We start from the raw sequence: 19,956 nt of genomic DNA, 5'->3' as shown, positions 1-19,956 counted from the left end.
TGGGGTTTAATATCAATATAAGTAATATTTTTAAAAAATTTCAAAAATAGGTTAACTTTTTAAAAATAATATCAATAAAGGGCAAAAATATTGTGCATCATCTTCTTCTTTCCATTTGTTCACAACACCGCCATCTGCCGCCGCCCGCCGCCACCCTCCACCACCGTCTGCTATTGCCCGCCGCCGCCTCCGCCTCCAGCAACGTTGCGGTGGTGAACAAATGATAAGAAGAAGATAATGAACAGTGTTTTTGCCCTTTATTGATATTATTTTTAAAAAGTTAACCTATTTTTGAAATTTTTTAAAAAATATTACTTATATTGATATTAAACCCCAAAAGTTGCCCTTATATTATCCCTTTTGTTTAAATCTTTGAAATGGCAAATGTCTAACTGTAGATGGGCCACATGTCTGGTTATAAGAGGCTTTGGCCTCAAATATATATATATATATATATATATATATATATATATATATATATATATATATATATATATATATATATATATATATATATATATATATTAAATGGGTGATATTTATTATTTAAAAACTTCTGGTCCGGTTTCAAGAAGTTGTTATCCACTCAAATCAATCCTTATTTACCCGAACCAGACCAAACCCTACTTTTTTCGTGATCCGGGCGGTTTTTATTTTATTTTCCCATGTTCAGACCATACCCTCCAATCGGATTGGAGGAAGTAGTGAAGCAGAAGCTGGGGTAGAAAATTCACAAAATCCCTGTTGCTTAGAGCACGTCTTGCTCGTGAGTCGTGACCCCGGTTAAGTAGAGTTACTCTTCCGAGTTCCAGCCAAGTGGCAAGGCGTTGGCCCGAATTGTAGGTCCCACCACTACCATCATATCATATGCACATGCTGGTGCACATAATGTGCTTGATTTAATTGTCACCCTTCTAAATATATATACACAAGAAAAGCAATAAACCAGATTTCAGCAGGATTTATATTCTTTTTCTCAATATACTAATTAATTGATGTATCTTTTTCCTATTTTGGCTACAACACTTCATTAAGGTGCATGTATGATGAAAAGTTTACTCTTGAATCCGAGGTTGGCGATATGGATTTCTTCAAGAGCAACGCCGGAAATTTAGCTCTACTGTCTCTTCTGTTGGTTGGAGTTCTAGCTGCTTCAGTTCTGTTTCCCTCCATGCCTAATGTCTTCTCTTCAGTCAAGATGAACAACCCATGTTCTCCATCAGTCATGGTAAGCACTAAGCAGCATCTCTCCCAGATTCAGAACTAGCTTATTTATCAAGTTCCCTTCTCGATTATTAATCGTGGGTTCTGTGTTTTTTTATCCGATTTTGTTTTATTCTCTTCCTTCTTTTGTGAATTTAAAACACCATTGCTGCTTCAAAGGATGATCTCGAGAAGGTTTTGGAGGAGGCTTCAATGGCAGACAAGACTGTAATAATCTCTATGGTAAACAAGGCTTACGTCGAGAGTGAGGAGAAGACGATGCTGGATCTCTTCATGGAGAGTTTCTGGTCGGGAGAAGGTACTCGGTCATTGGTGAATCACCTGCTGCTTGTGACAGTCGATCAACCGGCTTTCGATCGCTGCATGTTTTTAAGGCTGCGCTGCTACAGACTTTGGATCGACGACATGGATTCCGAAGGAGAGAAACTGTACATGTCTGATGAGTTTATCAAGATGATGTGGAGAAGAACCCTCTTCCTTGCCGATGTTCTGAGGCGAGGTTACAGTTTCATCTTCACGGTACGTCATTCAACTTCATCGATGTTTCACACCAAAAGGTCAGTCAGCGTTTTAGCCACGTTTCCGGTGGATTTCCGACGCCGGCAGAGGAGTCGAATACGATGAACACACTCATGGGAAACGATTTTTCTCAAAACATTAGTGGACAACACACTAACAAAGACTCAGAGAGAGAGGGAGGGAGGGAGGGACTACCGTAAACGCTAAAACCCTAGTAAGACGCCAGCTGTAGGGATCGATGTAAATGGATCGATTTTGGGTTGGATCAATCCAGACTTAATGGTCTCAAGTATTTATTGAACTTGGATTGAACCTGATCGTCTGTAGTGAATTTATATTGGATTGGGTCCGATTGAACCAATATCTTGCTTCATTAATAGAAGATAAGAATAAGGTAGAATCAGTCTAAATTAAAACCAATTTGAATAAATTGGACGGTCAAGACATTGAATTGAATTGATCTAAAATAATTCAGAATCTTCATTAGATTGGATTGGACTTAGTTCGTCTATAATGGACTTATATCCGACTGGATTGGGCTAAATCTGATCCAATTGACACTCCTAATCAGCTGGATAGGCTACCCTCATTGGGTAGCCCATGCCCATGGTACAAAATAAAATAATAAAAAATCTAAACCTCTAAATCCGAAATTTTAAACCCTAAAATCTAAGTTTAGAAAGTATTTGGTGGGACACATGTCTTTACTGCTTTTGTTTTTAAAGCAGACTTCTGATAAATCAAATACAGCCGAACAATGACAAAATTGAGTATGAGGTGCCCAAGGGACACATGGAGACCAAATAACTTTGGCTTTCCACATCCGATAGTCCCTGCTCTCTACAGACTATAAGGGATTTCTCCACCTGACATGTTAGTCTATCAATTCATGCCTTCAGCATGGTTATTACTGTTATAATTATTTTATTTAGACTTTTAAGGGTTGTTTGGTAAGTTTTTTGGGAAGATTATTTGATAGTCTAACTGTCAAAAGACGTAATGAGCCTTTGCATTAAAATCTTGATAGTTTGATTCAGATGTATTTTTTCATACAAGAGAAATCGAAAAATTCTGAAAAGCTCTATTTGGAACTTTCCGGTCCATTGACAGAAGATTAGAGTAGGTTGCAATGAACCAGGTTTGGGTTGGTCATACAACCAACTCAGCTATCAGTGGATGGGAGAAGAATGATGAACATGTTGCAAAAAGACATGATACTAGAAGGATTTGACCCATCAAACCCATCAAATCCATATGGTTGATAGTGGGTGTCAAGGATCCTTGCGTCCTGTTACTGAAAGAGTGAAAATTTTTAGGATAAAATATAAAACCTCCCCTAAGTTTCTGACAATCATAAAACCTTCCCTGAGATTTCACTTTCACAAAAACCTCCCATGCACTATTGAAAAAACCTGCAGTCTCGTTGTCTTTCACAATCATAAAACCTTCCTGTGGTTTCACTTTCACAAAAAACCTCCCATGTATTATTGAAAAAACCTGCAGTCTCGTTATCTTGGAGTGAAATGTTGGCACAATGCATTAGTTTTTTAAAGTATCCATTTTACCATTTTATCTATCAATTCAGATGGAAAATTACTAAAACACCTCCAAAGGTATTTTTCACTTTTAATAAAAAAAATCCCCAAGTTAATTTGAAAAAAAAAACAAAGTAATTTTACTCTAAAAACATTTGGTCTCGTGAAGTTTAGAAGGGAAAATCTATCATTTTGAATTATATTAAAACATGCCCTATTACTGCAACAAAGATGGAAGGGAGGTATCTACAGGTTTTTGTGAATTACAGACGATGTTTTTGGGAAAATAAAACCTCGGGGGAGGTTTTTATGACTGTCAAAAACTTTAGGAGAGGTTTTTATATTTTACCCAAATGTTATTGTGCTATCAAACTTCTTACCACCTCTGCCTTCTCGTTTCATGGTTAGGTTTTAACATCTCTAATATTAGCAGGTATCTCTCACTCTATGCTAACTTGGCATTAGAGGTGATCATGGGTCAGGTTGGACTCAGCTTTGGAATTATGACATCAAATAATATTTATTTTTTATTTATGCTTAGTTTTAAAGGAGTACAAAACAAATATATATGTTATAAATACATACAGGATGTTTGTTATATTTTCCATGTAATTCTATAAGAACGAAATTGTAGTAGGGATTTTAATGCTACCCTCCTCCACTCCCGTCTGGTCCCAATGAATAACGTCCCCTTCTCCGGAATTGTTTAAGGAAAGCATATGAGAATTTGGTTTGCCTAGAAAAAAGTTTGAAAACAATTTCTCGATAACTGATATCTATCAATGAGAAAACCTAGTTTAATGTTAACTCAGGATAGTCCCCTTTGGGAAAGTACCTAGGAGTCTAGGACTTTGGTTTCCAGGACTGGTATTTGATATCAAAATTCAGTCTCAACTAATAAATGGGCTTCAGTGCTCACAAGACCGTATTCACACCGTTTGCGGTCTTTTACAGCCTTGCATCGGGAAAAAGCATGAAAATACGGGCGTATTCCAATTACAAGGCTGTGCGAACGGTGTGAATACGGTATTTAAGCACCGAAGCCGATTTCACTGGGCAGGGCCTATTCATGGGACTGGGCTTGAATTTTATAATTAGGTCTGATGCCGGCACCAGATTGCCACACTCAACTTGTTATTATCAGAACCATATGGGAAATAAGTTAAATCCTGTGTATATGATCCTAAAGTGTTTATTTCAAAAATAAGTGATTACTAAATAAATGCTTATTTTAATAAGTGCTTAGGAGGATTTGGTGAAAAAGAATTTATTTTAAACAGGGATACTATAAATATTTTTAAAATGATATGACAGGCCAAGACAAACCGGAAAGAAAATAAACACTTATTGAATAAGCAATTAAAAATAAACCCAAATTTTGGAATTCTCAAATAGGTTTTTATTGTTAGAATAAACACTTATTTTGGGCTTATTTTCCCAACGCAAATAAGTAATTATTGGGGATGTCCCAGCTCAAAATAAATGATTATTCAAATAAATACTTATTTTTAAGCACTTCCAAACTTAACCTAAGTCCTAACCACATGATCAATCGATTCTTTTTCTGATTTATATTTGGGCATCACAGGACATGGACGTAATTTGGCTAAGAAACCCATTCACGAGGTTGTCTCAAGACCAGAGAGAGGATCTACAGATCAGTTGTGACAGGTTCTATGGTGATTCCTGGTCTGCTGCTAACCCCATCAACACCGGCTTCTACTACGTCAGATCCAACAGCAAGACAGTGGCATTGTTTGAAGCTTGGTACGCCATGAAAGCCAACTCCACGGGAAAGAAAGAGCAGGACGTACTACAGGAGATGCGAGACATGGGTGAGCTCTCCAGGTTAGGGATCAAAGTGAGGTACTTGGACACCCTCTATTTCAGTGGCTTCTGCCAAGGTAGCAGAGATTTTGGAGCAGTGATCACCGTTCACGCCAACTGTTGTCGTACTATAAATGCAAAGGTGGCCGATCTCTGGGCCGTGCTTCATGACTGGAACAGGTTCAAGGCTTCCACCAACCAAACATCGTCCTTCCAATGGTCGAACCGTACTGCTTGTATTCAGTCATGGTGATCGGTGTGGGAAACAGATTCAAGTACAATTATGTTCCAATCCGAAGTCCAAAACAAGGAGATTGTGAGAAAGACAAGTTATGGCAATGTTTATGAGAAATGTTCTGATTCAAGAAATATGTAGTTTGTTCTGTTTCTCTCTTATTTTCTATCAAACCAATCACAGCCCAAGAGTTGATAATTAAAACGAAGACAAAAAAAAAAAAATTATCATTCATAAAAAAAAAAAGAAGACAAAATTAAGAAAGATATAAACCAATCTGTTTTAACAAAGAATAAAGAACCAACTTATAGGGCTTGGATCTTTCTAGGAGTACTCACCAGTCTCTCAATCAATGCCACTCCATTTCCTAAATGCCCGGACGTGCTCAATCCTTTCCTTCTGAGCCTCAGTTTTGGCCTTTGATGCTTTTAAGTTTCTGTACAGATCCTTGTGAAACTTCAGAAACACCCTCTTATACTTCCGCTTATCAATATACATGTTGTGCTTTGTCATGTAAGATAGGACCTCCATCGCTCTCTCAAAATATCCACCTCGTATAAGATTCCATAGCACAAAGTCATGCAAATCCCTGTCAGCTGCTAAATCTCCGGTATCCATTCTCCTCTTGATCTCACCCCACAAGATTGTGATCTCACGATACATCTCCAAAGAAGAATATCCATTTACCAAATTAGCAAAAGTATGCACAGTTGGACATAATTTCCTGTCTTGCATCTTACGGTATGTCTTCAATGCATCCTCCATCATTTTAGCCTTGCAGAAGAAGTAAATTGAAGAATCAATTGTATAAATTATAGAGGAGATTGTTTTTTCCTCCTCTCTTATCTCTTGGGTCAAAGACTCAACCAAACCCAATTTTCCAACTGATGTTTCAGATTTCATATCAAGAGCACCAATCTTACCTTCTTCTAAAAGACACGAGGAGATAACCTCTTCATCAGACAAATCAACAAGCAGACCAGCCTTCTTCATTTGTTTTAGCACTACCATTGCTTCTTTAAACATATTTTCTTTGCAATAGGCTCTAAGAAGAAAAACATGTGTAGCAGAGCCTATTGTCATACCTGCTGATTCCATATCATCCAAAATGTCATGAGCAATTTCCAGCCAGCACAACTGAATGCAAGCATATATCACATCTGATATCAAGTCCACTTCTAATGAGCCTGACATCTTTTGAATGCTAATTAAAAGCTTTGAAATTTCACCAACCTTTCCTTCTCTCTTATTGCCAACTATGAGTTTGGCAAGGGCCTTGTTACTAAGAACAAATTTCCCATTCATGAATAAAACAAGTTCTGGTCGGTTTTCCATTTCAAGAACAAAATCTTTCTGCAACCGCTCAGGCTCAATACACATTCTCAATCCTGCTCTCAGATTGCTAGATCCAACTGGAACCAAGTGAGGATTTTGAGGGTCCTTCCTATCTCTTGGAAAAAGCCCATCAGAGCAACAGCAAGACCTTTCATGATACATGTCCAAAACAAGCCTAGAAGCAGAATCAATGTCATTAAATTTGAAATGCAAGTTCAATAGACTATCATAGAACAGCCGATAATGGCGAAGAAAAGGAGCTGAAACCACATCAATGTGCTCTTTAAATTTTTTCAACTCATCCCTCTGTCCATTGATCTCATGGATCCGGGAAATTATCACAATTGAGTTTGCATCAGCTACAACGCCTACCTGTGCCAACAACTCTACTATTTGTTGAGCCTTCAAGGTTGATTTGAACCTTACACATGCATCCAAAACAAGGTTGAAAATCATTGTATCAGGATTTATCAACTTACCCTTGAAACTTTTTTCTCTGCGATATGCCATATGATTCAGGAGAAAATCACATATCTCAACCAAGATATCAGATGCAAGGTATGTCCCAATTTCTGTCTTGACCATATGAATAAAGACCATCCGTAATACATCCTTCTGTAGGAATTTGTGTTTTTCCATCATCAATCTGAGGACCGTGGATGCAGGAATAGGCATTTGAGCTCTTGCTAGGGAGAGAGCCAGCAAGGTCAAGCAATCATGATTAAGAAAAGTGGATTTCTCTTTTGAAATCAGGAGGACTAGATCATATGCTTTTCGAAGCCAGTGGGAATCAGATGAATAGGAAAGCTCAGTTATCAACCTTCTCACAAGAGAGTGTTTAGGAAAACCATATAAGTTTCTAAAATCATTAAATGCATCCAATGCTTCACCCATTTGTTGATCTTTTAAAGCATTTTCAAGCTTTTGCAGTAAAATTTCATGGGAGGAAGCTTCCCAACAAATCTTTCCTGGCTGAATGGCAGAAGAAAAATATCTAGAGCATTGATGCCTATATGATTTATGGAATATATGTGATAACCTTGTCCCCAAAGAATGATGGATGTCTTCTCCCATGTAAATTGATCTTATGCCAGCCTGCCAAATAACTGAAGCAGCATAAATTCCAAACTGAGAGCTTTTTCTGAAAGAGAAAGGTCCAAAGACCACTCTTCTCATAGATGATGCCATTGAGATAACTTATTGAAAATATGCATACAAAAAAGAATATATTTAATTTCACTTAGATAATCCAGTGCCAAAGAAGTAATAACTTGAGAACATCCTAGGACTCAGGTAAAGATCACAACCCGAACCTGTACTCCTTAATATCTTTAACCCATATATGATAATGTAAGCCTCCTACAAAATTTTCTTGTCATTGAATTTTAGAGTATGTACTCTGTCTAATTTGCTGGTGTGCACATTTTTCATCCTCATCTGTTTCAAGAACAAAAATAAATTAACCAGAAAATTCAAATGTAAAACCAGAAGGATATGAGGCTTTAACTTTAACAAAGACACTATGCTATATGCAGCCAAACCAATAAAATGAAAGGGCTTCAGGCTTCTATAGTGATGGGATTCTGAAACATCTACCAACCTCTCAAGAACATAACTAAGTCAGAAAATCCTATCCCTTATCCAAAATTCAGTTAACTAGTAATAATGCTCTTGCAAGTTCTTTTTTGCCCCCTTCTGTAGGCTGCCTTTTGGGGTATTCACTCTTGTTTTGCTATTAACTTATGTAGGTTTTATGTAAATGGTTTTCTTTTAGGAAAAATGGGCCTTTCTCCTTTCCTCTCTTCATAAATGAGAAAGCAGAGAGAAACAAGTTTATTGTGCCACAAATTTAATGGAAATCCTCAATTTTCACTTCCAAAATTTTAACTTTTATCTTTGAGGCACTTAATTGCCATAGCAACAAGGAGTATGGATAATCCAATTGACATTTGGACATGAATGTTTGTCTTACCTAATATTTACAAAAATAGTAATCATTTAAATATGCACCGAGTATTTACAAAAACTATTAGTAAATAGTTGTAATGACAATTAAATAGTTATAATAATAATAACAAAGGCGTTAAAAACATTTAATCTTCCACAATATATGTCAATGAAACAAGAAAAGAAAAGAAAGCTTATTGGGTTAGAGGCTTAGAGCCCACAAATGCCAATCCCAAGGTTCAAAATTTCAATACAATACGCCTTGTATCGAGTGTATAGTATCATATCGGCAAGTCCCTGAAACGCTTGTTTTAAGGCTTTTGGGAATTCTGGTTTGTTTAAATGTTTAATAATAGAAATTATAACCCCCTTTGAAAATATGAAAACAAAAGATAATAAAAAAAATGGCATTTGACTCACCTGAAACACACAATATGCATTTTCATCAGTATCAGGTGTATCAATACTTTGAACCTTGGTCAATCCAATAGCAACACCTAAGCAATAACAATATCACAAGTTATTTGAGAAAACCCAATGGAATTTTGAGAGACTTTTTATGGTACAAAAAGTCCATTAAAAGAAAAAGGAGATACAAGAAAACACAATAAGAAATCACCTAAAAGATGAAACAAGAAAAGAAAAGCTTTTTATAAGTGAAAAGAAAAGTTTCATTTGATTAGAATTGGTTTTGTAATCAAAGTTTGGCTGATTAAAATCAGGGAGAGGTTCCAAACATTGGCTCTCCCACAGCAAAGCAGCAGCCAGCAGCCCCAAATAAAGTTTCATTTGATGTACATTTGAATCAAGGTATATTGAAATCCGATCCTAACTATAGGTCTGATCTGATCCGAATGGATCTCATAAATACTTATTTGAATTTGAATCCGATCAAGAGGCCAGATATCCGAATTATTTAAAAAAAACTTAATAAAGTATTAAAAAGAAAATAAAATATAATTGTTTAAATAAATAAAAACAAAAAATACAAGTATTTTTTCAACAATTTCATCAATATATATACATGTTTTTTATAAAAATAAAATAAACAATATAAAAAATTTACAAAAATGCAATATAAATAGCATAATTATAAATAAATAAATAACATATATGCATACATATAAATAAATAAATACATAACATATATTGGATCGGATAGGGGTGATTCGAATCCAATCCGATTTTTAATCGGATCTGATTATCCGATCTGATCCAGAAATCCAAAACAAGGATATCTGAATCAGATAATATAGGATCAGGTCGGATCATGATCCGATCCATTTGCACCGCTACCACAAACTATTTGGGGCTGCCACTTGGGGCCAAATGTACATCAAAAGCCATCTAGAATCCAATCTTAGAGAGGATGGATAAAAAATTGGCCACACGGAAAGCAAGGTATCTCTCCAAAGATAGGAAGGTGACTCTTACTAAAAGTGTTTTAGCAAGCCTTCCAACTTATTTTATGGCTCTCTTTCCGATCTTCTCAGAGGTAGTGGAGAATTTAGAAAAGAAGATGACAGATTTACTTTGGTTGGGTTGAAAACACCACAAGTATCACCTTGTGAATTGGGGCCAGATTTGCAAGCCCCAATCACAAGGGGGTCTGGGATAAGGAATTCAAAGTCCTTCAACTTAGCTTTATTAGGTAGTTGGCTTTGGAGGTTTGCTACTGAGCCAGATTGCCTATGAAAGAAGGTAATATCTGAGAAATATGGGCTAGACAGCAATGGTTGGGATAGTGGTTCACTCCCTTCGACCTATGGGTGCAGCTTGTAGAAAGGAATTTGTAGGGGTTCCACCCTTTTCAGAAGATGCGTCAGATTTAAAATAGGAGATGGCATAAAGATCAGATTCTGGTTAGATCCTTGGACTGGGGAGAGCACTCTCAAAGAGCTGTTTCCTGCTTTGTTCAATATGGCAATTGATAAAGAGGTACTGGTAGCTGAATCTTTTGTGCTGATGGATAATAGCATTTGCTGGACTCCTTTTAGAAGGGACTTTAATGATTGGGAGGTTCAGCAGGTAGGGAATCTCTTAGCTCTTTTCCAAAATCAGGCTTTAAATTTACAAGCACAAGAATACAAGAGTGTGGAAGTGGAAGCAAGGTTCAAAGTATCGATACGACACGCGTATCGATACTTAGAAACACCCAAGACTCTTTTTTTTCAAAATTTGGTTTTTTGGGAAGTTAAAAAGCAGGCTTTTTATTAAAAATGGTTGGGGTTCCGAAACACCTGGAAACAGGCATTTCAGAGCATAACGTTTTCAAAAGATACGATACGGAGCGTATCGTATCGATACTTTAAACCATGAGTGGAACAAGTCATGAGAGTTCTCAGTTAAATCCTTTTACAGCTTAGGAAGAAAATATTTGGGTCAGAAGCCAGCCTGATCTTCTGTTCTGTTGTACCCTCTGTGGGTTCTCTTTCCAGGGACACAAAGAAAGTTAAACAACCAAATGTTTCAGCAGTCCAATTGACGTGGCAGTTAAGAGACAAAGGGGGGGGGACCTTGGAGATTAAGTCACTATTTAGAAGAGGCCAGGGACTCTTTGGACTGCCTAAATGTAAAGTTAGTTTGGATTCCTAGGGAATACAATCATACAGCAAATGGCTTAGCTAAATGTGGTGTGTTCTTAGAGCAGCTATATAGCAACAAGCTTCCTCCTTTGTAATTTGTAGGGGTTCTTCCACTGCTTTGTACATCTTCTCATGTACCTCTTTTTTTATTAATGAATCTTGGTTAACTTTTCTCAAAAAAAAAAATCCTTTTACAGCTTTGTAGTGGGAGAGAATGAAGTCCCTTTTCCTAGCCAGGGCATTTGGGAGATAGTGGCACCCTCAAAAGTTAAGTTTTTTGTATGGGTGGCAGCTTTAGAGAAATGCCTTTCCAAAGAAATGTTGCAGAAGAGAGGCTTTATCTGCAATAACCTGAGATGCAGCCTTTGCAGTGTGGAGCTGGAATCAGTTAATCGTATCTTTTACACTGCAAGTTTGTCTCAGAAATTTGGAGCTACTTTTTGAAGATCCTGAATTTAAGTTGGCACATGCCTGCCTCGGTGAAAGCTTGCTTGGAGGTAATGGCATGTACCCGGGCTGACAAAGAAAGGAAAAGTCTGCTGGTCCTCCATTCCTTTGGCAATTTTTTGGGCTGTGTGGCTAGAAAGGAACAGTAGGATTTTTTAACACAGCCTCCTCTGAAGCTGAGGTCATCAACATGGCAATAGGGTTTGTTAGAAGTTGGTTGTCTATACATACATATTTCAAAGAAGATACATCTGATTGTACTTTTTTGAGGTCCTTCTGAACAGTTTTTTGTACAGCTTTACATTGTACAAAGGACCTTTTGGTTAATCCAATTATACTTTACGTCTTTACCCTTGCTCAAAAAAGAAAAGATTAAGAGATGGGGGCCGAGACTGAAAAGCAAGAGATTGAGATCAGGAGTTGAAACTAAAAGATCCTTCTCTATTTCCCTTAATGTTAACATATCTTTTATTGTGAATAGTAATTACAGAAATCAACATGCCTATTTTTTATTCATAACCAACAAAATTAACCTAAAATAACTTGGGTGGTGTTTGGCACATCTTTCGGTCTTCAGGAAGTTCAAAAGACCAAAATGGCCTTTTCCATTTGGTATCGCATAGACCGAAAGACACAAAGGCAACCGCACAGAAATAAAGCTTCTGGTCTTTCACGCTGAAAATAGCCTTTCCAACTGTTTTTAACAGCCCAATAGACCAGGATGTGAACCAAACAGTCTTGATCTTTAAAGAGAAGACCCAAAAAGCTCAGTGTCTTCTTGTCTACTGGGCTTTTAAAAGATCTACCTAGAAAGACTTGCCAAATAGCCCCTTGGATTTCAGAGTTTTTCCAAAAACTCATTAATTAACAAAAGACTTCAATGCATCACAGTGATCTGGACCTAGAGGTTGAATAACCATATCAGATAGTTCACAGCCATTGAGTAGTTATGGTTGAGTATTTTTACCAACCAAGACAGAATATAACTACCCGGTTCTGGGCACGATGAGCATGTTCGCATTTTATAATTACAAAACCCTACTACTACTTTGAACTTAATATATCTCTAAAAAATTCATGAATTTGACAGAAATAAAACACCAAGTTTGGATTCCAAAAATTCATGAATCATCATCATCTAAGCCTTGTCCCAACTGTATGGGGTTGACTACATAAATCCTGTCCGATATGAAAATGTGTTCAAGTTTAAAATTTGATCAGTTCCCACAAAGCTGAAATCCTCATTCTATAAGGTTTTTTTTTTTTTTTGAAAAATGTAAAGTAAATATTTGTTGAGATAGAACCAGAGTAAATACGAACGCCCCTAAAACAGCAATCAGAGTCCTCATTCTAGAAGGTTTTGCCATTCATAATTTGTTGACTTTTTGAGTAAAGTCAAAAGGATATTGGATTACAGATCAACATCTGTAATCCCATTCCAAACCTATAAAGCTTGTTCAAGCATAAATTATCCACCATAGTCAACCCAAACCATGTTGCTTCTAATAATGGTTATTAGCCTGCAATTCGATATCTGACTTTCTTATGTTACCAGTATGATTTAAGCCATTGCTGTTTTGACTTTTAACTCTCTAAGCATGTTGTTTAGCAAAAACGAACAGTTGCCCATGGTATGTCTCGATACAAAATAACAGTATAGAAAATAATAGCTGATAATAACAGGACATAACAGTATACAAATAAAAATTTTATTAAGAAAATGAAACCCACTCACTGTCATTTGACGGTAATTGGGGGGAGACTGGAGAAGTTAGGTGTAATCAATCTTAAAAAAGGTCACAAATTAACTAGAAAAAAAAAAATGAGTTGTACCGAATTTGGGTTCATTTAAGCGCAAGCTGATCCATGGGAAAACTTCTAATGAGTCGGAAAATCAGTGAACTAACCAATCAGCAAACTGGCATTCACCAACTATATAGCAGGAAAATAATGAAAACATAGGAGAGATGTACCTTTTGCTGGTGAGACTTGTTATTGCAGTTTCTTGCTGGTCATTGTCGTCGAACTCATGACAATTTTACACTTACAAACCGCATTAGGGTTTCTTGTTCAACCCATCCCACCTAAAACTCTAAAATAATCAATAATCTCTATTTCATTGTCTGTCATGGAAACCTCCGAAACCCTCATTCTTTCTCATTCTTACCCAAGATGAAATTCAAGATGGAAAAGAATGAGTAAAAATGAGCAGAATGAAAAAATATTGCTAAGAACCAAATGCTTTTTACCTAAAAAATGAATTCTTTTTGTAGCAAGAATAAGAGTAAATTTTAACCCATTTGGTTACAAATTTCATTCACAATCTTTTTTTTCATTAATCAAAATAATAATAGCATAATTTCATTCTCAATGATATATATGTAGTGGAAAATGCAAGACCCGCACCAACAAAACACAAATCAGCCATGTGGGCCTCACATCAGTAACAAAAAAAAAATATGAATAGGAAAAAAAGATAAAAGAAATTTTAAAGGAAGCAATTAGCACGTATTTAAAATTAATTAAAAGGAAATTATAAAAGGTATACAAAGGTCTTTGGCTGAAGCCCTCTAAGTTATGAGCAACCCTTGCCTTCAAAATCTCACGCTTGCTAATATTCATCTTTAGTACTAGAACCTCCTTGAAAATATTACTAGACATCTTAAGTCATCTAAAATCATTATAAAAAGACTTGGGTAGTATGACTAAACCAATTACAAATCAGCCATTTAGGCTCAATATGGGAAGAGTACAAATACAAATACATACAGTGCAAATACAAGGTTTAGAAATACCATATACAAGGTTTTGTATTGAACATATTTGTATTTACATAAAAACAGTACAGTTAAAAGTCATCATGCCTGAGATGTGCTTAATCCTTATTTCTATAAAACATGTTCCTGTTTGAACGATTATACCACATCACACCTTGAGGTCTATCCAGGATGTCCTTAATCCTTATTCCTATAAAACCTGTTCCATCTAAATAAATTAACTAGAAGAAATTATGTTTGAAGAAAAAATGTTTCAGAAAAAGAGAGCTATCAGAAAGGAAGTAATTTGCATCCATCTTGTATAATGTTTCTAGACATCAAGAGTAGTATCAACATCATATAAAATCAAGACTCCATGAAGAGAATCATATAAATAAATGATTAGGACTAGATATTGACTTATTTCCAATATTATGCAGGTGTTATGGATACACTGAACTTTAAGATGACAGTCACCTTGTGTTGCAGTCCTCAAGGAGAATCCATCACATCATCTGAGCTCAGCTACATGAATCCTGTTTTGCCATTTCGTTATACATGAATCTTCAAGGAGAACTTAAGAAGTTTTGAAATGAGATCCTTGGATAAATCTCCACGCTGAAGATGAAACCTGCACAACATCAAATGGTTTAACTTTTGAAACTAATAACAAGAAATATGGGCTTCTAAAGAACAACTCCACAGAAAGGACACTGAATAAGGGATCATAAATGGAAATTGAATATTGGCAGAGGAGAGGAGATGGACGGAAACTTAGCATAAATGTCCTTTATGCTGGCAATTTTGACTTGCCTTTACTGTTTGAATGATTAAACATAAATATCTGATTTTTTATCACACTGATTTACACCTAATACTACAATATTATTATTGTCCAATTAGCATTCTGAACCAGTTGACTTATATAATGTATTTGCTGAATCGGCATCACCAGGACCTAAAATGAATTGAATTCTCTCTTTTCCAATCTTAATGTACATACATATAAAAGTAGTGAAAGACAATTATCTCAAATATCAACTCCAAATAACATGGGACAACAGATGAAACTTGTAAGTCTTGAAAACATATTGGATTAGCTGCATAAAACATGTTAGACTGTTCAGACCATCGAAGAGTAACTCCTCATTTAGTGAAGGGGCCTTCAAAATCCTTACATAGGAGATGCAAAATTAAGGTATATTAGGAACCATTTGGTAACACTCCATGGGAATGTTTCCGGTACCCAGGAACACCAGAAACCTTCCCTTGATACAGTACCAAATGCTGCCTTAGTTTTTAGACAACAGCTTCTATAAGCAATTGAAATAGCATCTGCTTTTTGACCCTTGAGATTCATTTCCATGAACAAGAACATGGCTTCTTCGCAAGCTCCAGATTGAATGAACCCAGTTATCAGAGCAGACCATTGAACCAAATCAGGCTGAGATCAATTATTAAAAGCTCTATAAGCAAAACTCAAGCAACCACACCTTGAATACATAGTCGCAAGTGCACTTCCCACCAAGGTTTTAAAAGGCTAGAGGCATAGTTGAGGCGTAATGGCCTAAAAAGGTGAGGCGTACATCTCAAGGCGTTGCAAGGCATAAGCCACAAAGCTTAAGAATAAAATTAATTAAAGTTTATAAATTGAAAATACTATATAATAAACTAAAGTTAGAATGATAAAAGGTATATAAATATCCATAAAAGAAAAGTTTATAAGCAATAAATTTCAGCAGTTAAGCATTAAATAAAATGATAACAAATCAGCTAATGATTATAAACATTTCACATTTCATATTTAAAAATGCAAAGTTCTCAAATAATTCAAATGACCAATTTGGAAGAAAGGAAACATACGAAGAATCATCCATATAATTGGATATTAGATATATGGTTATTCAATAGTTTAGAAGAAAATAAATCCATTAGGAAAAGAAATGAGAAAAAAACAAACCCAGGGTGTTAGAATTAGAATAATAAGAAAAGGCACTTGACATATCCAAGAGAAACTAAGAACTTGATTGGCCCGTTTTGCATTGAACTCTCTTAAAACACTAAGAGAAACTAATAGAAGTTGATTTCCCCAATTGGTTTTTCATTTTCACTTTTTATTTATTTGGCTCATAATTATTGAAGTCCTTATTACATGTATTTTGAACTAAAATACGCATCACATTTTTTTTTTGCATTAAATCGCTAAATAATCACTGGTACTTGAAGTTTACACCTTATCCCGACAAAGGCTTAAAACTTACATCAAAGTTGTGGGGCTTAAGCCTTGAGGCAAAATCTGTGTGCCTCGCCTCAAGGCTTAAGCATTTCAAAACAATGCTTCCCACGTGCGTGTATGACTCAAATCCATTTTTCAAACAAAGACCATGAAACCCCTTCCAAACTTGAGGCATGTTGGGTTCCCATAAACCTAAGAGATATCTATACATGGTATACCCCCATCTGGCCTTATCCTATTTCCTGCATTCTGCTAAACAATTCCAAGCCCTTATCCCAGCATCCTGAAGATCCATAACCTGAAACTATTGAATTCCACATAACCAAATCTGGTTTGGGCACCCCATTGAACACCCTACGAGCTCCATCAACAAGGCATACTCTCGAATAAGCTCTCACAAGTGCAATACTACAAATCGAATCTTACCCTAATAATATAATGTACTTGTAAAGAGGGATCAAAGTCAAAGTCCAGAAAACTAAAGAGAGTACCCCCCAAAATTCCATCATCATCTTCATGAAGGTGCAACCTCCCTGAGAAAGTGCTTTTGTAGACATAGATGGGAGAATGGCAGGGATAAATTTAATAGTAAACACACAAAAGATGAGGAAAGGGATAAATATAATAAATTATAATAATAATTTTGAAATAGACAATGCCATTTTTCCAAAAATGAAAAATAATTCAAAACTAATAATAGCTAAAAAGAATAAAAAGGCTTGGTGAAAATCCTTAAAAATCAATTTGTGATCCTGAGTTTAGAAAATTTTAATACAGTGTGAAGGAAACAAGCAAAATGTAAGCAAGTAAGGAAACAAACCCAAAATCAATGAAAAAGAGCAAAAATATAAATTCTACAGACGTAGCCCCTGCAAAGAAACTGCAAAAAGATCAAAGTGCATAAAAAACCACCAAGTAATTCAGTAAAAATCAACCAACTGGGTAATCCTCCTCCAAAACATCATGCATAAAACATACAATTCAAAAGGAAAAAAAAAATCAATGAAAACCATTTGAAAAAAAAAAACAGAAACAATAAAACAAAAAGATTAAGTCCAAAACCAAACATGCAAGAGGGATCAATAACTTAAGTTCCTTGCTGCAAAGAGTGAAAGAAGAAAAAAAACTTAGAACCCAAAGAATACCAAAGCATCAATTCTTTTTACACTAGCAACCAACAGAGCATCAATAACAGGAAAAGCAAATCAAATCTTTAATGAAAACCACTTAAAATTAAGGAATATTCATCCAGTAACAGTGGCATTACTCTAAATTCTAATATACTCAACAGAAACACAGAAAACTGAATTTTAGTATATATTTAGAAGAAATATAGATTAATTCCTTTATACTTCGAAACCGAATAACTACAACGCATCAAACATCAAAATCGATAGTCCAAAGGAATCCAAAACCCTAAAATACCAACCGACATGACAGCCCACATTCAAGTTGAAATTCAACAAACACGCGAAGAAATTAAACCCACCAAAATTGATTCCCGACTCTGAGAAGCAGATTCGAGCTCCATTCCACCAAACTCAGACCCCAACTTCCAATCCTCTACAGAATTTTCACTCCAAAACTGAAAGTTTCGCAGTCGGTTCAACGTCTCCAGTCAACAATCAGACGAAATAACCTCAAACCAACACTCTTTCTATTAAATTCGAAAAACAAAAACCATGGAAGCAATGAAACAAATACAAAAGAGAGCTCTGAACAGTCTCTCTGTAATCGCTTCAACTTCTATAAATCCTCTCCCGGACGGCAGCAGAGAAGTTAATAGAAGGAGAGAGTTTAGGGAGAAAGAGCGGAAGTTTTAGAGAGAGAAAGAATGCGGCTTCTGGCTTTCCGAGGTAGGATGAAACGCTGTGAATCAGGGCTCTACTTGTTTTGCTTGCAGCAATTGTATCATAAACCATTCAAGCATTCGCCAACACACCTTCCAACGGTAGAGCTGACCGAAACTTCGTCCGTGATCTCTGGGCAGTAGAGAAGGTTACTACTGCTGTTCGAAGGTTGACGACGACTTCGATTTTGACGATGAACTGATGATATCATCGGACAAACACCTTCCTATTTTGTGTGCAAGTCAAACTTCATAAAAATCCAATTTTACATATCTATACCTTTGCCGTTTTCGGCTTGCCGAAAGTAAGGCCTCAATGTTGGGTTGGACTGTGATTTGCCAACTGATGACTATCGTCTCAGTTATTAGTTGGATAATCAAAACTCTGCCAATAAGAGTTTTTCGATTGATAAAGTAAAACGAGGTTTCGAATCTCTGGAAGTTGTAACGAATGTTGTGATTTAGACTTGAGTGAGGGTGTTACTAGTTTTGAGTGCCATCATCTCGAACAATGCTTAGATCATTGGCAACTAGGTTTAGTATACCAGAATCAGTGATGGAGGCATGATTGGTTTACCAAATGATGGTGTTGGATGCCACATAGAGGGCACAAAAGTAGAAGTGGGTTTGTTGTCCATGTGGATTGTAGATGGAAATAACAGCAAAAGTTCCATTGATTTGAAGCATGTGATGTTTGGGTAGATAAGCTCCAAGTTGACAGAGGAGAATTGCAAAGGTTAAGAATATGGATCCTATGCATAGACGATGAGGAGAGAGGGATGGTGGATGGAAGTTAGAAGAAGATATATGGTCGCATAATTGAAGGTGAGTTAATCTGGCTATTCTATGATGGCATAAAATGTGATTGTTCAGCAGTTGTATTGATCGGAACAGTTGACAACGAACTTGACATCGGTTTGGTAGACTAGGGCATGTTGATTGTTGGACCAGGATATGCGTAATGGACAAACTAGGGATTTCAAGGGTGTTGCATTTTCCGGCGATGATTTTACTCCGTCGGCAAAACCCTTTCATTGAATTCAACCCTTGTCATTGTCGCCAGTGAGTGCTTTTGGTTGAGCTCAACCCTCCTCTTTAGCTTGTTTCCAATAATCATAATGATAAATAGTGTTGTGGTTGCTACCCAAACCAAGTACTGCCCAACTTAAGTCTTTCTATATTTTGCTTTTTAGCAGTGATGAATATGTTTTTGTGATTCAGGTTGGCCTTTCTTAGGCTGATTTTTTGAGTGCAAAGTACAAAATGGTAAATTGTAATCATATTTTGGAGTAATCTTAGCGCATGAACTTTTTTAATGTGCCAATAATTAGATTGAAAATAAGTATTTATTTGAATATTATTTATTGTTGTTTTATGATCTTTTCCCAAATCATTTATACTTATCTAAATATTTATTGGGGTGAAGATGTTTGGAAATACTTATCAAATAAGTATTTCTCT

The 19,956-nt window shown here is 36.1% G+C and overlaps 2 protein-coding genes across 9 annotated transcripts; one reads left to right on the top strand and one right to left on the bottom strand.

Annotated features, from left to right (window-relative positions):
* Window positions 1-967: 967 nt before the first annotated feature.
* On the top strand, window positions 968-5,499 carry LOC148880618 (uncharacterized protein At1g28695-like). Its single transcript, XM_088962592.1, has 3 exons — window positions 968-1,228; window positions 1,384-1,743; window positions 4,867-5,499. Exons 1-3 carry the CDS (start codon window positions 1,040-1,042, stop codon window positions 5,356-5,358), a joined length of 1,041 nt encoding a protein of 346 aa, XP_088818718.1. The 5' UTR covers window positions 968-1,039; the 3' UTR covers window positions 5,359-5,499.
* On the bottom strand, window positions 4,611-19,657 carry LOC148880617 (Pentatricopeptide repeat (PPR) superfamily protein). 8 transcript variants are annotated; one of them, XM_088962589.1, is made up of 6 exons: window positions 18,136-19,657; window positions 14,888-15,041; window positions 9,043-9,119; window positions 7,989-8,112; window positions 5,679-7,781; window positions 4,611-5,335 (listed from the first exon to the last, which is right to left on the bottom strand). In XM_088962589.1, the coding sequence occupies exon 5, from the start codon at window positions 7,747-7,749 to the stop codon at window positions 5,686-5,688; it is 2,064 nt and encodes a 687-aa protein (XP_088818715.1). In that variant the 5' UTR covers window positions 7,750-7,781; window positions 7,989-8,112; window positions 9,043-9,119; window positions 14,888-15,041; window positions 18,136-19,657; the 3' UTR covers window positions 4,611-5,335; window positions 5,679-5,685. The 8 variants fall into 8 exon arrangements, with proteins under 8 accessions (XP_088818715.1, XP_088818714.1, XP_088818717.1 ...); XM_088962588.1 differs by having other exon boundaries at window positions 5,679-7,770; XM_088962591.1 differs by having other exon boundaries at window positions 18,776-19,626.
* Window positions 19,658-19,956: the final 299 nt, after the last annotated feature.

The sequence above is a fragment of the Nelumbo lutea genome, chromosome 1 (assembly GCF_056320005.1).
Source record: "Nelumbo lutea isolate HS-2025 chromosome 1, American lotus-T2T, whole genome shotgun sequence".
In the NCBI taxonomy this organism is placed as follows: domain Eukaryota; kingdom Viridiplantae; phylum Streptophyta; class Magnoliopsida; order Proteales; family Nelumbonaceae; genus Nelumbo; species Nelumbo lutea.
Note: the sequence above shows the minus strand (reverse complement) of the source record. Positions and strands in the feature narration are given on the sequence as shown.

Coding starts and splice junctions, on each gene's coding strand:
- LOC148880618 (XM_088962592.1), top strand. CDS start 1,040: ATGTATGATGAAAAGTTTACTCTTGAATCCGAGGTTGGCGATATGGAT. Junction 1,229..1,383: donor CATGTTCTCCATCAGTCATG/GTAAGCACTAAG, acceptor GCTGCTTCAAAG/GATGATCTCGAGAAGGTTTT. Junction 1,744..4,866: donor GTTACAGTTTCATCTTCACG/GTACGTCATTCA, acceptor TGGGCATCACAG/GACATGGACGTAATTTGGCT.
- LOC148880617 (XM_088962584.1), bottom strand. CDS start 7,863: ATGGCATCATCTATGAGAAGAGTGGTCTTTGGACCTTTCTCTTTCAGA.